This window comes from Oncorhynchus mykiss, chromosome 20 (genome assembly GCF_057628025.1).
Source record: "Oncorhynchus mykiss isolate SJ-2025 chromosome 20, ASM5762802v1, whole genome shotgun sequence".
Lineage (NCBI taxonomy): Eukaryota > Metazoa > Chordata > Actinopteri > Salmoniformes > Salmonidae > Oncorhynchus > Oncorhynchus mykiss.
The window spans coordinates 31,278,202-31,295,312 of record NC_143041.1 but is presented as its reverse complement, the minus strand read 5'-3'; the positions used below and the strand labels follow the sequence as shown (position 1 = coordinate 31,295,312).

The 17,111-nt window shown below is 42.9% G+C and overlaps 1 protein-coding gene across 1 annotated transcript; it reads left to right on the top strand.

Annotated features, from left to right (window-relative positions):
• The first annotated feature begins 420 nt into the window (after nucleotides 1-420).
• Nucleotides 421-4,725, top strand: LOC110499268 (uncharacterized). The gene is made up of 5 exons (XM_021576293.3): nucleotides 421-830; nucleotides 990-1,607; nucleotides 3,552-3,745; nucleotides 4,084-4,243; nucleotides 4,388-4,725. The coding sequence occupies exons 3-5, from the start codon at nucleotides 3,566-3,568 to the stop codon at nucleotides 4,528-4,530; spliced, it is 483 nt and encodes a 160-aa protein (XP_021431968.3). The 5' UTR covers nucleotides 421-830; nucleotides 990-1,607; nucleotides 3,552-3,565; the 3' UTR covers nucleotides 4,531-4,725.
• The last annotated feature ends 12,386 nt before the right edge of the window (nucleotides 4,726-17,111 follow it).

The window sequence follows — 17,111 nt, the reverse complement described above, 5'->3', positions numbered from 1 at the left end:
TCTTCGGTGTATGAGATTTTACTGAGGAATTACAAGGTATGTTGAACGAAAGAGTCATTTCCTCCCAGCGCATCGGCCTGGTGTAGGATCAGTTAGGGTCAAAGTAGTGGAATGGAATGGTGTTATTTATTCGAATTTTTAGTTGGTGGTGCATTTTTTCCCCCTTTCCCCCTTTATAATTTGGGGCACAAAAACTAACGTGATTGACCACACACTCCCTCACAATAGGTGGCGGCATGTACAAACAAAATGTGCGAACAGACGATACCAAAGAAGAAGATGAAGATGACGGATTTGACAGACGTGATCCGCTAGATCGCGCCTTCGTCGCCGTTCGGGATTATGCTAAGGCATTTCAATTAACTTTAGGGTAGCATTTTTCGTTTCACTTTGAGTTACGCCTTTGGTGTAACTTCCGGTATCTACGTTTTTCTTAGCTAGATATATGTATACTATCTATCATGCTATTGCTGCCTAACATTAACGTGGCTATTTACCAAGCTAGCTAGCTAACATAGCACTTTGCTAGCATTTTAGCTTAACTAGTTACTATACTGTTATCACTGAAAAGTCAGTTTGCCGTGACCGACTGTTCGCTATCAACGCACATAACGCTCGCTGACTTGCTAAACTATTTGTAATTTATGTTTGTGTTTGACAGCATATCACAGTGCGAAAAGCAGCAGATGGCCGTTTGGTTTTATCCCAGTGCCAGAAGGACCACTTGTATCATTGCCCCTTCTGCCAGCCTTCAATTTTCAAGCCCCGAGACTATGCCAGTGTGTTGACACACATTGAGTCGCACAGATTGAAGGCTGTGCTGCATAGAGGTTAGCACATGTACCGTGATGTTACACATAGCTACACATACTAGCCGCATAAAGGCTTTCATTAATTAGACTAGTTCTGTACCGGTCATCATCACATGATTATATAAACCAGGTAGTTTGTGTCCTGGATGTTGATTTGCTTGTTTTTATTCATTTCAGAGTTCACAATATTCATATGCCATCTGGAGTGCAGAGAAGCAAAGCATTTCCACTGCCCATATTGCCCCAAGACCTATGTAAATAGGAGTGATTTTACCAAACACATTCCACATTGTGAGTCAGTATGTTATCGAGCCCCAGGTTCAACAGCGAGAGCCCCAGATGTAACCAGTGCATCGGCGAGAGCCCCAGATGTAACCAGTGCATCGGCGAGAGCCCCAGATGTAACCAGTGCATCGGCGAGAGCCCCAGATGTAACCAGTGCATCGGCGAGAGCCCCAGATGTAACCAGTGCATCGGCGAGAGCCCCAGATGTAACCAGTGCATCGGCGAGAGCCCCAGATGTAACCAGTGCATCGGCGAGAGCCCCAGATGTAACCAGTGCATCGGCGAGCGGTTCAGCGTGTCCAGCTGTGAAACCTGCAGTCAAGCGGAAAATCAAGTGTTGCAACTGCAGTTTGTGGCTTAACAAAAAAAACCTGAGGAAACATCAACTTAGAAAACATACATCTGCTGAGAAGGGCATTACAGCTCACTCCAATCTCAAGGCTCAGTGCCTTGACCAGGACAATTGGGGGTTTGCAGAGGATAAACACATCTACCCTGTCTCTCCTTCTGGTGAGCAGCAATAAGTAATGTATACAGTACCAGTCAAAAGATTGGTCACACCTACTCATTCAAGGGTTTTTATTTTTACTATTTTCTACATTGTAGAATAATAATGGAGACAACTACACATTCTTAATGTTTTGACTACTCAGTGTATATTATATACAGTACCAGTCAAAAGTTGACACAGCTACTCATTCCAGGATTTTTCTTTATTTTTACATAATAGAATAATAGTGAAGACATCAACACTATGAAATAATGCATAAGGAATCATGTAGTAACCAAAAAAGTGTTAAACAAATCAAGATATATTTGAGTTTCTTCAAAGAGTTTATTGTTGACAGCTTTGCACACTCTTGACATTCTCTCAACCAGCTTCACCTGAAATGATATTCCAACAGTCTTGAAGGAGTTCTCACATATGCTGAGCACTTGTTGGCTGCTTTTCCTTCCCTCTGTGGTCCAACTCATCCCAAACCATTTCAATTGGGTTGAGGTTGGGTGATTGGAGGCCAGGTCATCTGATGCAGCACTTCATCGCTCAAATAGCCCTTACACAGCCTGGCAGTGTGTTGGGTCATTGTCCTGTTGAAAAACAAATTATTTTCCCACTAAGCGCTAACCTGATGGGCTGGTGTATCGCTGCAGAATGCTGTGGTAGCCATGCTGGGTAAGTGTGCCTTGAATTCTAAATAAATCACTGTGTCACCAGCAAAGCACCATCACATCTCTTCCTCCATGCTTCACGGTGGGAAATACACACGCGGAGATCCGTTCACCTACTCTGCCTCTCACAAAGACACAGCGTTTGGAACCAAAATGTCAAATTTGAACACAGACCAAAGGAGAGATTTCCACCGCTCTAATGTCCATTGCTTGTGTTTCTTGACCCAAGCAAGACTCTTATTGGTGTCCTTTAGTAGTGGTTTCTTTGCAGCAATCGACCATGAAGGCCTGATTCACGCAGTCTCTTCTGAAGAGTTGAAGTTAAGATGTCTGTTACTTGAACGCTTTAAAGCATTTATTTGGGCTGCAATTTGAGGCTGGTAACTAATGAACTTCTGCAGCTGAGGTAACTCTGGATCTTCCTTTCATGAGAGCCATTTTCATCATAGTGCTTGTTAGTTTTTGCAACTGTACTTGAAGAAACTTTCAAAGTTCTTGAAACACTTGTTAACTGAAATGCGTTCTGGGTGACTACCTCATGAAGCTGATTGAGAGAATGCCAAGAGTGTGCAAAGCTGTCAAGGCAAAAGGTGTCTACTTTGAAGAATCTCAAATATAAAATATGTTTTTTATTTATTTATTTTGGTTACTACATGAATCCTTATGTGTTATTTCATAGTTTTGATTTTCACTATTATTCTATAATGTATAAATAAAGAAAAACCCTGGAATGAGTAGCTGTGTCAGCTTTTGACTGGTACTGTATATGATACTATACACCGAGTATACAAAACATTAAGAATATGCTGTTTCCATGAGACTGACCAGATGAAAGCTATGATCCCTTATTGATGTCACTTGTTAAATCCACTTCAATCAGTGTAGATGAAGGGTAAAATAATACGATTTTTCAGCCTTGAGACAATTTGAGACGTGTTGTGTGTATATATGCCTTTCAAAGTTTTTGAATGGTCAAGACAAAATGGAAGTGCCTTTGAACGGGGTATGGTGGTAGCTGCCAGGCGCATTGGTTTGTGTCAAGAACTGCAACGCTGCTGGGTTTATCACAGTCGACAGATCCGTTTATATGAAGAATGGTCCACCAGCCAACTTGACATAACTGTGATAACCATTGGAGTCAACATGGGCCAGTATCCATGTGGAACGCATTCGACAACTTGAGTCCATGCCCCGATGAATTGAGTCTGTTCTGAGGGCAAAAGGGCACTCTTGTTCACCTCATTGTGTTATAGTGAAGTGCCCCTTTTTTAAAATGTCTTTCAGTGCTAATTCGGGAAATGCTTACCAAGCAAGAGATGATACTGGAACAACAGACACTCATCCTACGACTCTTACAAACAGCACAGCAGAATGGAGCAGAATATGCGATCGAAGGAGGCCTTCTGCCATTGAAGGATCAACAAAGTCTCCAGAGGCTGGAAACCGATCTTCAGGGGGCTGACTTCAAACTTAAACTGGTGAGTTTCATTCCACTACATCTAATGCTCTTTTAGAGTGATTCAGTGGGAGTTCATGGGATTCAAATCAAATTCAGATATGCAAGAAGGGAAAAAAAGTAGGATGTATGTCCACAAACTTTTTGTGAAATGGAAAATGGGTCTCTCACTCCACAGTAAACTTTTCAACTTTATGTAGGATTAAAGCATGACGTTTCAACCTCCAAAGACCTTCATCAGAATTAGCATACAAGTTTCTTAACCATATATGCTTCCCTCGCCTGGGGAAAAGTGGCAGTCACTTGTGGCTTAAAGTTTGTCAATTGATACATTATTCAAATGTTTTTTTTTCCCTTTAGATTAACCACTTGAGCCTCGTTGGGGGATGCGATGTGAAGGATGTCGTGTGGCGTTTAATGAGGCACACAATTTCCAATGCGCTGGCAAAAAACATGAATTGGAGAGGAGTGAATAGGAAAATCTCTCTTGGATCTCTTCGACTGAGAGAGGTTTTGATTGGTAAGGATTTCTCATATTTGCAAATGTCTCATGACACGAATGGCTTCCTGCAATGCAATTACCATGACATTTTAAAGTATTCAATTCACCCTGTTGCAACCAAATGTTCACATCTTTGCGACCACTTGTGTTCTTGTTCATTAGCTGTTGTCCGGAAGAATCCGTTAACATCTAAAGCATCCGAGAGCGATGTGGAGTCTGTCATGAAAAAGTGGTTGCAGCTGGCAGCATATCGGGAAGGAGGGAGAAGGAGACGAGACAGGAGTGTGGTGGCACCTATGCCGTGATGGACTTGGGGAGAGGAGTGTATTTAAGTGATAATGCCCAAAAAGCTGTGGTTTGGAGGACATATTGGCATTCGTCTCGGGCCAGCAAACCGTGCCGATATGTCATCCAAACCCTAGCTTTGAGGGCGTTATCGCTTTAATACAATGGTTACCAACCTATGAAAATATTGAATTAAAATAATGATTTACATGTTATTTTGATGAATTTATTCATATAATTTCCATCCTTTCTCGAGATATAGTCCCACACACAAATCTAGGGTCGCTTGTTGTTCATTCTATTGGCATCGTTGCCAACCAAACCGGTCGTTAGTTCTATACGTTCAATGCCAAGCTAGCTTAGCTATCTAAGCTAAATGGCTATACTAGACAAATTTTGATTTGAATCAATTTGTTATCCTCGCACCTTAGCTAGCTAGTTGTATGTTACTATGAAAACCAGACCTACATTCCGTCTGTTTTGTTTGGACAGTTTCAATGATTTGGTGGAGATCGCAATTCAAAATTTAATCAAATCAAAATTGTATTTGTCACATGCGCCGGAAATACTTACAAGCCTTAAACCAACAATGCCATTTTAAGAAAAAGAGATGTAAAAAAAAAAAATACAAGAAACAAGTAATTAAAGAGCAGCAGTAAAATAACAATAGCGAAGCTATATACACAGGGGGTACTGGTACAGAGTCTATGTGCGTGGGCACCAGTTAGTCAAGGTAAGAGGTAATATGTACATGTAAGTAGAGTTAAAGTGATCATGCATAGATAATGAAACTGAGTAGCAGTAGTGTAAAAGGGGAGGGGGGGGGCAGTGCAAATTGTCTGGGTAGCCATTTGATTAGCTGTTCAGGAGTCTTATGGCTTAAGGATCGGACCCTTTTTTTCAATATTTGCCTAAAATGTCATACTCAAATCTAACTGCCTGTAGCTCAGGCCCTGAATCAAGGATATGCATTTTATTGGTACTATTTTCAAAGGAAACACTTTGACGTTTGGAAATGTGAAAGGAATGTAGAAGAATGTAACCCATTAGATCTGGTAAAAGATAATACAAAGAAATAATTGTACCATCTTTGAAATGCAAGCGAAAGGCCATACTGTATTATTCCAGCCCAGGCGCAACTTACATTTTGGCCACTAGATGGCAGCAGTGTATATGCACAGTTTTAGACTGATCCAATGAACCATTGCATTTATGTGAAAATGTTTCTATCAGGACTGCCCAAATGTGCCTAATTGGTTTATTAATAACTTCATGTTCAAAACTGTACACTCTCCTCAAACAATAGCATGGTATTCTTTCACTGTAATAGCTACTGTAAATTGAACAGTGCAGTTAGGTTAACAAGAATTTAAGCCTTTTGCTTATCATATATGTCTGTCCTAGGAAATTGTTACTTACAACCTCATGCTAATCGCATTAGCCTACGTTAACCCCGTCCCCCAGAGGACCCACCGATCCTGAAGAAGTTGTTTAAGAAGCCTTTTGGATACCTAGACATGGTGCTCCGGTACCTCTTGCTGTGCGGGAGCAGAGAGAACAGTCTATGACTAGGGTGGCTGGAGTCTTTGACCATTTTTAGGGCGTTCTGACACTGCCTTGTATAGAGGTCCTGCATGGCAGGAAGCTCGGAGTACAGGAGGGGACTGAGCAAGCACCCCCACCACGCAGCCGTCATACCGCTCAGGAAGGAGATGCGTTCTGTCTCCTAGAGATTAACGTACTTTGGTGCGAAAGGTGCAAATCAATCCCAGGACAACAGCAAAGGACCTTGTGAAGATGCTGGAGGAAACGGGTACAAAAGTATCTATATCCACAGTAAAACGAGTCCTATATCGACATAACCTGAAAGGCTGTTCAGCAAGGAAGAAGCCACTGCTCCAAAACCGGCATTAAAAAGCCAGACTATGGTTTGCAATTGCACATGGGGACAAAGATCATACTTTTTGGGGAAATGTCCTCTGGTCTGATGAAACAAAAATAGAACTGTTTGTCCATGACCATCGTTATGTTTGGAGGAAAAAGGGGGAGGCTTGCAAGCCAAAGAACACCATCCCAACCGTGAAGCACGGGGGTGGCAGCATGATGGTGTGGGTGTGCTTTGCTGCAGGAGGGACTGGTGCACTTCACAAAATAGATGACATCATGATTAAGGAACATTATGTGGATATATTGAAGCAACAACTCTAGACATTAGTCAGGAAGTTAAAGCTTGGTCACAAATGGGTCTTCCAAATGGACAATGACCCCAAGCATACTTCCAAAGTTGTGGCAAAATTGCTTAAGGACAACAAAGTCAAGGTATAGGATTGGCCATCACAAAGTCCTGAACTCAACCCTATAGAAAATTTGTGGGCAGAACTGAAAAAGCGTGTGTGAGCAAGGAGGCCTACAAACCTGACTCAGTTACACCAGCTCTGTCAGGAGGAATGGGCCAAAATTCACCCAACCTATTGTGGGAATCTTGTGGAAGGCTACCCAAAACGTTTGACCCAAGTTAAACAATTTAAAGGCAATGCTACCAAATACAGTGCCTTGCGAAAGTATTCGGCCCCCTTGAACTTTGCGACCTTTTGCCAAATTTCAGGCTTCAAACATAAAGATATAAAACTGTATTTTTTTGTGAAGAATCAACAACAAGTGGGACACAATCATGAAGTGGAACGACATTTATTGGATATTTCAAACTTTTTTAACAAATCAAAAACTGAAAAATTGGGCGTGCAAAATTATTCAGCCCCCTTAAGTTAATACTTTGTAGCGCCACCTTTTGCTGCGATTACAGCTGTAAGTCGCTTGGGGTATGTCTCTATCAGTTTTGCACATCGAGAGACTGACATTTTTTCCCATTCCTCCTTGCAAAACAGCTCGAGCTCAGTGAGGTTGGATGGAGAGCATTTGTGAACAGCAGTTTTCAGTTCTTTCCACAGATTCTCGATTGGATTCAGGTCTGGACTTTGACTTGGCCATTCTAACACCTGGATATGTTTATTTTTGAACCATTCCATTGTAGATTTTGCTTTATGTTTTGGATCATTGTCTTGTTGGAAGACAAATCTCCGTCCCAGTCTCAGGTCTTTTGCAGACTCCATCAGGTTTTCTTCCAGAATGGTACTGTATTTGGCTCCATCCATCTTCCCATCAATTTTAACCATCTTCCCTGTCCCTGCTGAAGAAAAGCAGGCCCAAACCATGATGCTGCCACCACCATGTTTGACAGTGGAGATGGTGTGTTCAGATGTGTTGCTTTTACGCCAAACATAACGTTTTGCATTGTTGCCAAAAAGTTCAATTTTGGTTTCATCTGACCAGAGCCCCTTCTTCCACATGTTTGGTGTGTCTCCCAGGTGGCTTGTGGCAAACTTTAAACAACACTTTTTATGGATATCTTTAAGAAATGGCTTTCTTCTTGCCACTCTTCCATAAAGGCCAGATTTGTGCAATATACGACTGATTGTTGTCCTATGGACAGAGTCTCCCACCTCAGCTGTAGATCTCTGCAGTTCATCCAGAGTGATCATGGGCCTCTTGGCTGCATCTCTGATCAGTCTTCTCCTTGTATGAGCTGAAAGTTTAGAGGGACGGCCAGGTCTTGGTAGATTTGCAGTGGTCTGATACTCCTTCCATTTCAATATTATCGCTTGCACAGTGCTCCTTGGGATGTTTAAAGCTTGGGAAATCTTTTTGTATCCAAATCCGGCTTTAAACTTCTTCACAACAGTATCTCGGACCTGCCTGGTGTGTTCCTTGTTCTTCATGATGCTCTCTGCGCTTTTAACGGACCTCTGAGACTATCACAGTGCAGGTGCATTTATACGGAGACTTGATTACACACAGGTGGATTGTATTTATCATCATTAGTCATTTAGGTCAACATTGGATCATTCAGAGATCCTCACTGAACTTCTGGAGAGAGTTTGCTGCACTGAAAGTAAAGGGGCTGAATAATTTTGCACGCCCAATTTTTCAGTTTTTGATTTGTTAAAAAAGTTTGAAATATCCAATAAATGTCGTTCCACTTCATGATTGTGTCCCACTTGTTTTTGATTCTTCACAAAAAAATACAGTTTTATATCTTTATGTTTGAAGCCTGAAATGTGGCAAAAGGTCGCAAAGTTCAAGGGGGCCGAATACTTTCGCAAGGCACTGTATTAACTGAGTGTATGTAAACGTCTGACCCACTGGGAATGTGATGAAATAAATAAACAATTCTCTCTACTATTATTCTGACATTTCAGATTCTTAAAATTAAGTGGTGATCCTAACTGACCTAAGACAGGGAATTGTTACGAGGATTAAATGTCAGGAATTGTGAAACTGAGTTTAAATGTATTTGGCTAAGGTGTATGTAAACTTCCGACTTCAATTGTACGTGCTCGTATCCAATGATTGTACGTTGGCTAATAGGGCCAATGTAAAGGCAGATTACCCACTCGCCGTCGGATCCTTACAGGACACCAAGACCTATGTCCCTGATATCTCTTTTCAGCGAATGACTGGGATGAGGGCCTTGTCAGGTGTCTGAAGTAAATCCTTTCGTGTCTAACTCGTTAAAGATCAAATCTTCCAGTGCGGGGTGAGTAATCGCTGTCCTGATATCTAAACTATTTTTGGTCATAATAGACAGTGGCAGAAACATTGTCCAAAATAAGTTTCAAATAACATGGAAAAAAACACAATAGCACAATTGTTTCGGGGACTGTAAAATGGCATACTTCTGCGCCATTGATTCCCTGCAAAGAAGAGAAGCAGACGACAAGGTGTTTTCAAATCTCTGCTGTTGAAAAGCAAATGCTAGGCTGAAAAAAAGGGGAATTATTGTCCTAGATGTGAACTCGTGCCAATTACTGGTGAGTTATGTGTCATTTTGAAATGTTGTGCATCAGCAGTCTTTCTCTTGTTATATCAGTCACTGACAGTCACTCAATTAGCTATGTCAGCTAACACATTTTAGATTGGTAAGTTTGCTGGCTAGACTATGTAAACTTGAGTAATCATGGCCGAATACTGACAGGGCATGTGCCCAGGAGCCCTGATCTCCAGGGGGCCCCCATTAATTTTGTTGGGCATTCTCACTCATATCATGAACATGGCAAACTTTGTTATACAATTGCAACATTTGCTCTCCCATAATGAGCTGTTCTCCCCTCAGCAGCCTCCACTGGATTTTAGTAGCACTTAAAATAAGGGCTGGGTTTTGTCGGCTTACCCTGGCATAACGTTTTGATAACCGTGTAATTCTCTCTAGGACAAGGTGATTTAATTATAAATAACTACAAATGCCATGAGCATATAGACAAGGCAAATGTTAGCTAAATGTACTGTTGAATATATTTGCAACATTTTAAATGGACAATGCTGTGAAACTGTCTTGTGCAAGTTTTAAATTGACAATACCTGTTAGCAAAGGTGTCCGCTTGAGATGACCTTTTGGAGCTTGCAGGGATTTGTATTTTGCATAATGTCTATTTAGATGCTAATTAGCATTTTCGATTCAGAGTAAGTAGAGCTGAATATAGATAGAGAGATCTATCTCTATCATGGCTGGGTCGAGGATGTCTTGGGCGGGGACCCAGGACCGTTCTTCTGGTCCGTACCCCTCCCAATTCATCAGGTAGTGGATGTGATCACCCAGGCACTTGGAGTCAATGAGGGCTAGGACGGAATAAGCCGGTGCACCGCCGACGTCAAACGGAGGGGGTGCGCCACTGGAAGATGGAGAGGGATGTACCTCACAGGCTTGAGAAGGGACACACGGAAGGATGAGATCCGGTGCAATTGGAGACGGTAGGTGACAGGATTGATGCTGTGTGTTAGATTGAAGGGACCAATGAGCAGGGGTCATGAAGCCGGATGTCCCGTGTAGAGAGCCACACACGTTGCCCAGGGTGGAAAAGTGGAGTAGATTGGTGACGCCGGTCAGCGAACCGTTTCTGGGAGAGGGAAGCTCGAAGTAGGTGCTCGATGTGCGGTCTCCCAAACCTGTTCACTCCATCGAAACCACTCGTGGATGGCAGGCACAGTTCTGTGCTCTGTCTCCCATGGGAACACAGGGGGTTGGTATCCGAGGACACACTGAAAAGGAGTGAGGAATGCACCAGGGAGTTCTGTGGGTATTCGGCCCAGGCTAGATAGCGACTCCACTCGTGTGATTGGTGGCTGCAGTGTTGGCGAAGGTACTTCCCCATTTCCTGATTCAGGAGTTTCGTCTGCCCGTTTGTTTGGGGATGGTATCTGGAGGATAGGCTGATGGAGACCCCCAGTCGGTCGCAGAAAGCTCGCCACACCCTGGAGAAGAACTGGGGTCTCCGAAACAATCTCTTCCGGGATCTCATACAGACAACACCTGTTGGAACATGCACTCGGCCATTTCCATGGCATTAGGTAGATGTGGAAGGGGGATGAGTCGGCACATCTTGGAGAACCGGTCCACTACAACTAAAATAGTGAAGCCCGAAGAGTCTGGCAGATCACTGAGGAAATCCTTGGTGATGTGGGACCATGGTCTGTGTGGTGTAGGTAAAGGCTCGAATTTACCGGTAGGTAGTTGGCGAGGGCTCTTTGCCCATGCACAGACGGGACAGGAAAGAACGTGATCTCGGACGAATGCTGTTAGGGATGACCACCAGAACTTGCATGTCAGTAGTGCCGTGATCCCGGGATGGCCAGATGCATACATGAGAGCACGCTACGGCCTCTGAGACAAACATGCAAAAGGACTATAGGAGGAAGGTGGAATCCTATTAACTGATTACAAAGGGAAACCAAGCCATGAGATGCAGAGCTCCCTAACAAGCCAAATGCCTTTTATGCTCACTTCAAGGAATACAACATTGAGTCTTGCGTGAAAGCCCATTGTTCCAATCTCAAAGCATGCATAGATCAGCTGACAAGTGTTTTCACTGCCATTTTCAATCTCTTCTTGCCCCAGTCTGCAATCCCAACATGTTTCAAGCTGACCACCATTGTTCCTGTTCACAAGAACTCCCAAGGGAACCTGCATAAATGACAATCGCCCTGTAGAACACACATCTGTAATTATAAAGTGCTTTGAAAGAATGGTCATGACACACAATCATCCCAGACACCCTGGACCCACTCAAATTGGTATTCCGCCCCAACAGATCCACAGATGACACAATCTAAATTGCACTTCACACTGCTCAGCGTTAAAAACACCATAGTCCGCTCTTCAACTGGATCCTGGTCTTCCTGACTCAACTGCACAGTCGTGGATAGGGCACGACAGCACCTCTTCCCCCTCAGGATACTGAAAAGATTTAGCATCCTGAAACAGTTCTACAGCTGCACCATCGAGAGCATCTTGACTGGCTGCTTCACTGCTTGGTATGGCAAATGCACCGCCCTCGATGGCAAAGCGCTACAGAGGGTGGTGCGGAGAGCCCAGTACAGAACTCCCCCACCATTCGGGACCTCTATATCAGGTGGTGTCTGAGGAAGGCCCGAAAAATTGCCCAAGATTACTGCCACCCAAACCATAGATTGTTCACTCTGCTACTGTCCGGTAAACAGTACTGGAGCATCGGCTCTTGGACCAACATGCTCCTAGACAGCTTCCACCCCCAAGCCATAAGACTGCTAAAAAGCCATAAGCCTAGAGGGGCAGCAGGTTGCCTAGCATTTAATAGAATTGTACCAATAACCGAAAGGTCAATGGTTTGAATGTCCAAGCCGGCAAGGTGTAAAAATCTGCCGTTCTGCCCTTGAGCAAAGGTAGTTAACCCCCAACAACAACTGCTTCCCGGGAGCCGATGACGTGGACGTTGATTAAGCAAGCCCCCAGCACCACTGATTCAGAGGGTTTGGGTTAAATGCGAAAGACCAGTTTCGGTTTAATGCATTGTTGTGCAGCTGACTAGGTATCCCCTTTTCCTTTCTCTAAGACTGCTAAATAGTCCGGGTAACCAGTTAATTAACTATCTGCATTGACTCTATCCTGCACTTACTCACAAAACTAGTGCATATACTGTAAACTCGCATACACTACATACGTACACAACACATACATCATATGCTGCTGCAACTGTTCATTATTTTACTTTTATCATAATTTATCCTGATGCCTAGCCACTTTACCCCACCTCAATTACCTCGTACACCTGCACATTGATCTTATACTAGTAGTCACTGTAGAACTCCATTCTTGTGTATTTTATTCCATGTGTTACTAATTTATTTGTATTATTATTATCTGCATCATTGGGAAAGGCTTGTATGTCATTACAACTGTGAGTCTTTAAAGAGCTTTCCACACCTGGATTGTGCAAAATTTGCCCATTATTCTTTTCAAAATTCATCAAGCCCTGTCAAATTGGTTGTTAAATTCTAGACAACAATTTTCAGGTCTTGCCATAGATTTTCAAGTAGATTTAAGTCAAAACTGTAACTTGACCACTCAACAACATTCACTGTCTTCTTGGTTATCAACTCCAGTGTAGATTTGGCCTTCTTTTTTAGGTTATTGTCCTGCTGAAAGTTGAATTGATCTCCCTGTCTCTGGTGAAAACAGACTAAACCAGGTTTTCCTCTGATTTTGCCTGTGCTTAGCACCATTCGTTTTTTTTATCCTGAAAAACTCCCCAGTCCTAAACGATTACAAGCATGATGCAGCCATCGCTATGCTTGAAAATATGGAGAGTGGTAATCAGTAATGTTTGGGGCAAATCCAACAACACATAACACTTTGTATTCAGGACAAAAAGTGAATTGATTTGCCACATTTCTTGCAGTATTACTTTAGCCTTGTTGCAAATCGGATGCATGTTTTGGAATATTTATATTCTGTACAAGCTTTCTTCTTTTCACTCTGTCAATTAGGTTAGTATTGTGGAGAAACTACAATGTTGTTGATCCATCCTCAGTCTTATCCTATCACAGCCATTAAACTAACTGTTTTAAAGTTACCATTGGCCTGATGGTGAAATCCTTGAGCGTTTTTTTCCCTCTCCAGCAACTGAGTTGGGAAGGACTGGTTCAGTCTGTATCTTTGTAATGACTGGCTGTATTGCTACAACATCCAAAGTGTAATTAATAACTTCACCTTGCTCAAAGGGATATTCAATGTCTGCTTTTTTAAAATATATTTTTTATACCCATTGACCAATAGGTGTCCTTCTTTGCAAGGCATTGCAAAACCTCCCTGGTTGTTGAAATTCACTGCTCGACTGAGGGACCTACATATAATTATAAGTGTGGGGTACAGAGATGAGGTAGTCGTTCTCTATAAGGTCCCACAGTTGACTTTGCATGTCAGAGCAAAACCAAGCCATGAGGTCGAAGGGATTGTCCGTAGAGCTCCGAGACAGGATTGTGTCGAGGCACAGATCTGGGCAAGGGTACCAAAACATTTCTGCAGCATTGAAGGTTCCCCAAGAACACAGTGGCCTCCAACATTCTTAAATGGAAGAAGTTTGGGACCATCAAGACTCTTCCTAGAGCTGGCCAAACTGAGCAATCGAGGGAGAAGTTTCCGATGCCAATAAAGACCTTTGAATTCAATGAGAGGAGGGGGAGAGAGATGGGGATGGAAGGAAAGAAGTAGCAAGAGAGAATACAGGAGAGAGAGAGAAGGGTGAAGATGGGAGGGAGAAAGAGACAGATAGGATCTGGCTAAAAATACTTGAATCAGTTATAGAACCCATTACCCTTTATGGTTGTGAGATCTGGGGTCCGCTCACCAACCAAGAATTCACAAAATGGCGACTGTACACAAAGGATATTTTTGCAGAATTCTGCATGCAATGTAAAACGCCAAATAATACATGCAGAGCAGAATTAAGCCGATACCCCCTAATGATCAAAATCCAGAAAAGAGCCATTCAATTCCACAACCACCTAAAAGGAAGAAATTCCCAAACTTTCTGTAACCAAAGTAATCACCTACAGCGAGATGAATCTGGAGAAGAGTCCCCTAAGAAAGCTGGTCCTGGGGCTCTGTTCACAAACACAAACAGAACCCCAGAACAGCAACACAATTAGGCCCAACCAAATCATGATTACATAAAAAGTTAATTACTTGACACATTGGAAATAATTAACAAAAAAACTGGGCAAATTAGAATGCTATTTGGCCCTATACAGAGAGTATAAATACCTGACACTGTGACTGACCAGAAATTAAGGAAAGCTCTGACTATGTACAGACTCATTGACTATAGAGGCCGCCGTAGGCAGACCTGGCTCTCAAGAGAAGACACACTGTGCACACTGCTCCAAAAAATGTGGAAACCGAGCTGCACTTCCTAACCTGCCAAATGTAAAACCATATTAGAGACCCAAATTTCCCTCAGATTACACAGACCCACAAAGAATTTGAAAACAAATCCAATTTTGATATACTTATATTGGGTGAAATACCAGTATGCCATCACAGCAGCAAGATTTGTGACCTGTTTCCACAAGAAAAGAGCAACCAGTAAAGAACAAACAACACCATTGTAAATATTTGTTTATTTATTTTCCCTTTTGTACTGTATCTATTTGCACATTGTTACAACACGGTGTATAGACATAAAGCAAAATCTACAATGGAATGGTTCAAAAATAAACATATCCAGGTGTTAGAATGGCCAAGTCAAAGTCCAGACCTGAATCCAATCGAGAATCTGTGGAAAGAACTGAAAACTGCTGTTCACAAATGCTCTCCATCCAACCTCACTGAGCTCGAGCTGTTTTACAAGGAGGAATGGGAAAAAATGTCAGTCTCTCGATGTGCAAAACTGATAGAGACATACCCCAAGCGACTTACAGCTGTAATCACAGCAAAAGGTGGCGCTACAAAGTATTAACTTAAGGGGGCTGAATAATTTTGCACGCGCAATTTTTCAGTTTTTGATTTGTTAAAAAAGTTTGAAATATCCAATAAATGTCGTTCCACTTGTTGTTGATTCTTCACAAAAAAATACAGTTTTATATCTTTATGTTTGAAGCCTGAAATGTGGCAAAAGGTCGCAAAGTTCAAGGGGGCCGAATACTTATGCAAGGCACTGTAGGTCCACAGACGATGCAATCTCAACCACACTGCCCTAACCCATCTGGACAAGAGGAATACCTATGTGAGAATGCTGTTCATCGACTACAGCTCGGCATTTAACACCATAGTACCCTCCAAGCTCGTCATCAAGCTCGAGACCCTGGGTCTCGACCCCGCCCTGTGCAACTGGGTACTGGACTTCCTGACGGGCCGCCCCCAGGTGGTGAGGGTAGGCAACAACATTTCCACCCCGCTGATCCTCAACACTGGGGCCCCACAAGGGTGCGTTCTGAGCTCTCTCCTGTACTCCCTGTTCACCCACGACTGCGTGGCCACGCACGCCTCCAACTCAATCATCAAGTTTGCGGACGACACAACAGTGGTAGGCTTGATTACCAACAACGACGAGACAGCCTACAGGGAGGAGGTGAGGGCCCTCGGAGTGTGGTGTCAGGAAAATAACCTCACACTCAACGTCAACAAAACTAAGGAGATGATTGTGGACTTCAGGAAACAGCAGAGGGAACACCCCCTTTTCCACATCGATGGAACAGTAGTGGAGAGGGTAGTAAGTTTTAAGTTCCTCGGCGTACACATCACAGACACTGAATTGGTCCACCCACACAGACAGCATCGTGAAGAAGGCGCAGCAGCGCCTCTTCAACCTCAGGAGGCTGAAGAAATTTGGCTTGTCACCTAAAGCACTCACAAACTTCTACAGATGCACCTGGTACGGCAACTGCTCCGCCCACGACCGTAAGGCTCTCCAGAGGGTAGTGATGTCTGCACAACGCATCACCGGGGGCAAACTACCTGCCCTCCAGGACACCTACACCACCCGATGTCACAGGAAGGCCATAAAGATCATCAAGGACAACAACCACCCGAGCCACTGCCTGTTCACCCCGCTATCATCCAGAAGGCGAGGTCAGTACAGGGGCATCAAAGCTGGGACCGAGAGACTAAAAAACAGCTTCTATCTCAAGGCCATCAGACTGTTAAACAGCCACCACTAACATTGAGTGGCTGCTGCCAACACACTGACTCAACTCCAGCCACTTTAATAATGGGAATTGATGGGAAATTATGTAAAATATATCACTAGCCACTTTAAACAATGCTACCTAATATAATGTTACATACCCTACATTATTCATCTCATATGTATATGTATATACTGTACTCTATATCATCTACTGCATCTTTATGTAATACATGTATCACTAGCCACTTTAACTATGCCACTTTGTTTACATACTCATCTCATATGTATATACTGCACTCAATACCATCTACTGTATCTTGCCTATGCCGCTCTGTACCATCACTCATTCATATATCTTCATGTACATATTCTTTATCCCCTTACACTTGTGTCTATAAGGTAGTAGTTTTGGAATTGTTAGCTAGATTACTTGTTGGGTATTACTGCATTGTCGGAACTAGAAGCACAAGCATTTCGCTACACTCGCATTAACATCTGCTAACCATGTGTATGTGACAAATAAAATTTGATTTGATTTGGATTGGACTGCTGAGGACTGGGGTAAGGTAATTTTATCTGATGAATCCCCTTTCTGATTGTTTGGG